This window comes from Lithobates pipiens, unplaced genomic scaffold (assembly GCF_037356315.1).
Source record: "Lithobates pipiens isolate NorthernLeopardFrog02 unplaced genomic scaffold, aLitPip1_a1.2 Scaffold_22, whole genome shotgun sequence".
Classification (NCBI taxonomy): domain Eukaryota; kingdom Metazoa; phylum Chordata; class Amphibia; order Anura; family Ranidae; genus Lithobates; species Lithobates pipiens.
Genome location: NW_027507784.1, coordinates 4384143 through 4386644, shown reverse-complemented (window position 1 = coordinate 4386644; position 2502 = coordinate 4384143). Strand labels below are relative to the sequence as shown.

Below are 2502 nucleotides of genomic sequence, written 5' to 3'. Positions count from 1 at the left end.
CCCGGTGACAATGATCACCAGGAGAAGCTGTGTTGGTGGAGGTGAGCAGTAATGACTAGGCCTCACTCTGCAACATCCTGGGAGTATTCCCAGGATAAATGGCCTACACCTATAGATAGGGACATTTATGTAGCACCCTGACTGGAATACTCCCAGGATGTTGCAAAGTGAGGCCTAGTCATTACTGCTCACCTCCACCAACACAGCTTCTCCTGAGCTGCACAGTTTGTTTTCATCTACAGACGTCCCTTATCTACATTAGAAGTTGTTTTTTTTAAAGGTGAACTAACCCTTTTACAAATATTCTAGGCTGATCACTATTATAATATGGTGAATATTTACACATTTAAGGTAAGTATTTTTTTTTAAATCTAAGAATTAAAATTTAAAAAAAAATTAGGCACATTTTAAGTCTCTGTGTTTCTCCAGCTTCTGGTCCAGAATCTTCTCAGAATGATCCTTCTCAGCTTGTTGCTGGCCTGGAAGATGACGGCGGCCTCCACCGATGGAGAAAATAATTGTAGATTCCAACTGATTATTATCAATGAGAAACTGTGAAAAAATAAGCCAATTTGAGACACGCAGAAGAATGTGAACATGAGAAGTAAGAAGAAGATTGTCCTCAGTGCAGTGACATGAGCCTGAAGATTTGGACGTGTTGATCCAGAGTCGTTATTCTTCACCCTCCAGACGTGTCTGAGCAGAAAGGAGGAAGTGAGGACCAGGCACAGAAGACTAAGGCAGAATGGAAGGATACAGCCTAGGAAGGTCACAGGAACAACATAGGGAAGACTGAAATGGAACGTGTTACCAGAGACTTCGGTGCTGTTCTCAGAAGACTGGATACTTTCTTCACTGACAGCCCAGAACCACGGGATACTCACCATGAATATCCCAAGTGCTGTCAGGAATAGAAGGTGACTCAGGAAATTGGACACAATTCTCTTTATCCAGATGAAGAACCCATAGCTGAGATTGGTGATGGTGGTACAGTAATGAGCCGAGAGCCAGAAGGTCAACCAGAAGTTGTAATACATTAGGAAGTAAAGTGATGTGTCCATAAATCCATTTAATCCTTTAACAGATAAGAATGTTTGCCACAAGGCATGGATCATTCCCTCTATACTCATCACACACTGGAGGAGAAGATTCACAATCCCCTTAGCCAGGAAGATCACATCGGTGGTACTCAACTTCCCTTTCTTTCTGATGATGTCCAGGTTACCCATCACAATACAAGTGTTAGAAGGGATTGCCAAGCCGAGTCCCAAGACCGAACAAATCAAAATAGATAAGAAGTCCAGAGACATCATGTTGAGGTTTGGTGTGATCTCCGGACAGAGATGACAGGACACGTCCAGTGATAGCCGACAGAATGATACATTCGAGGTTGGAATTATGGAAATAGTCTTCAGAGATCCGTCTCATGATTGAGTTTGCATATTTGTGGTGAGTTTTATTTTGGTACCAACATCCAAAATACAAAATGCATAAACAAATTTTGAACAATTTCCCTTATACCGATGTATTTAACCACTTCAGGACTGGCGACAGTTTGTCTCCTATTGACTATCATGAACACCAAGTACTATGACTATTATATACACTCAGTACTATGACTATTATATACACTCAGCACTATGACTATTATATACACTCAGCACTATGACTATTATATACACTCAGCACTATGACTATTATATACACTCAGCACTATGACTATTATATACACTCAGCACTATGACTATTATATACACTCAGCACTATGACTATTATATATACTCAGTACTATGACTATTATATATACTCAGTACTATGACCATTATATACACTCAGCACTATGACTATTATATACACTCAGTACTATGACTATTGATTCCATATTCCTCCAAACAAAATAAAATAAAAAAACAATTTTCCAGTTTCCAGATTAAATTCAGTATTTAAGTGTTATTGGTGATACACAGTACAGATTGTATTCTGTGCTTTCTCCCTCTTATCTCTACATTGAAGTTAAGTTTCTGACATAAAGCTTATGTCACGGTCTGGAGTCAGGCTCAGAGGCCAGTAGCTGTAGCAACAGAGCAGGTATTCACACAGGTCACCCTGGCTGGTGACAAGGGTTCACCTGAGGTGCGGGGTCTAAGCACTAACCGGTATTCACCAGAGCTCCTAAAGGTGGAGATGGGCTTTTATGCGTGTTAGTGCCAGGTCGTGGTCCTCAGGATAGCCCCACCAGGAGGTGAGCAAGCCGGGGTCTGGTAGCAGATATAGCAGGTAGGGATCAAGCAGAAGCGTAGTTGAGAAACAAGCCAAAAGTCGGTAACAAATAGTTGCAGGTTGGGATTCAGCAGAAGCGTAGTCGAGGAACAAGCCAAGTTGTCTGTAATGAATGGTAGCGAGGATACAGTCGGCAGCAGGAGAGACAGGAGCAAGATATTGGCTGGTGAAGGCACAGTATTCTGTCAACCAGGAAGTGCAGAGACATGGCTTAAATCAGGA

The 2502-nt window shown here is 41.6% G+C and overlaps 1 protein-coding gene across 1 annotated transcript; it reads right to left on the bottom strand.

Moving 5' to 3' along the window:
- Positions 1–407: 407 nt before the first annotated feature.
- On the bottom strand, positions 408–1313 carry LOC143925255 (taste receptor type 2 member 40-like). The gene has a single exon (XM_077449846.1). The coding sequence runs from the start codon at positions 1311–1313 to the stop codon at positions 408–410; it is 906 nt and encodes a 301-aa protein (XP_077305972.1).
- Between the last annotated feature and the right edge of the window lie 1189 nt (positions 1314–2502).

Coding starts and splice junctions, on each gene's coding strand:
- LOC143925255 (XM_077449846.1), bottom strand. CDS start 1,313: ATGATGTCTCTGGACTTCTTATCTATTTTGATTTGTTCGGTCTTGGGA.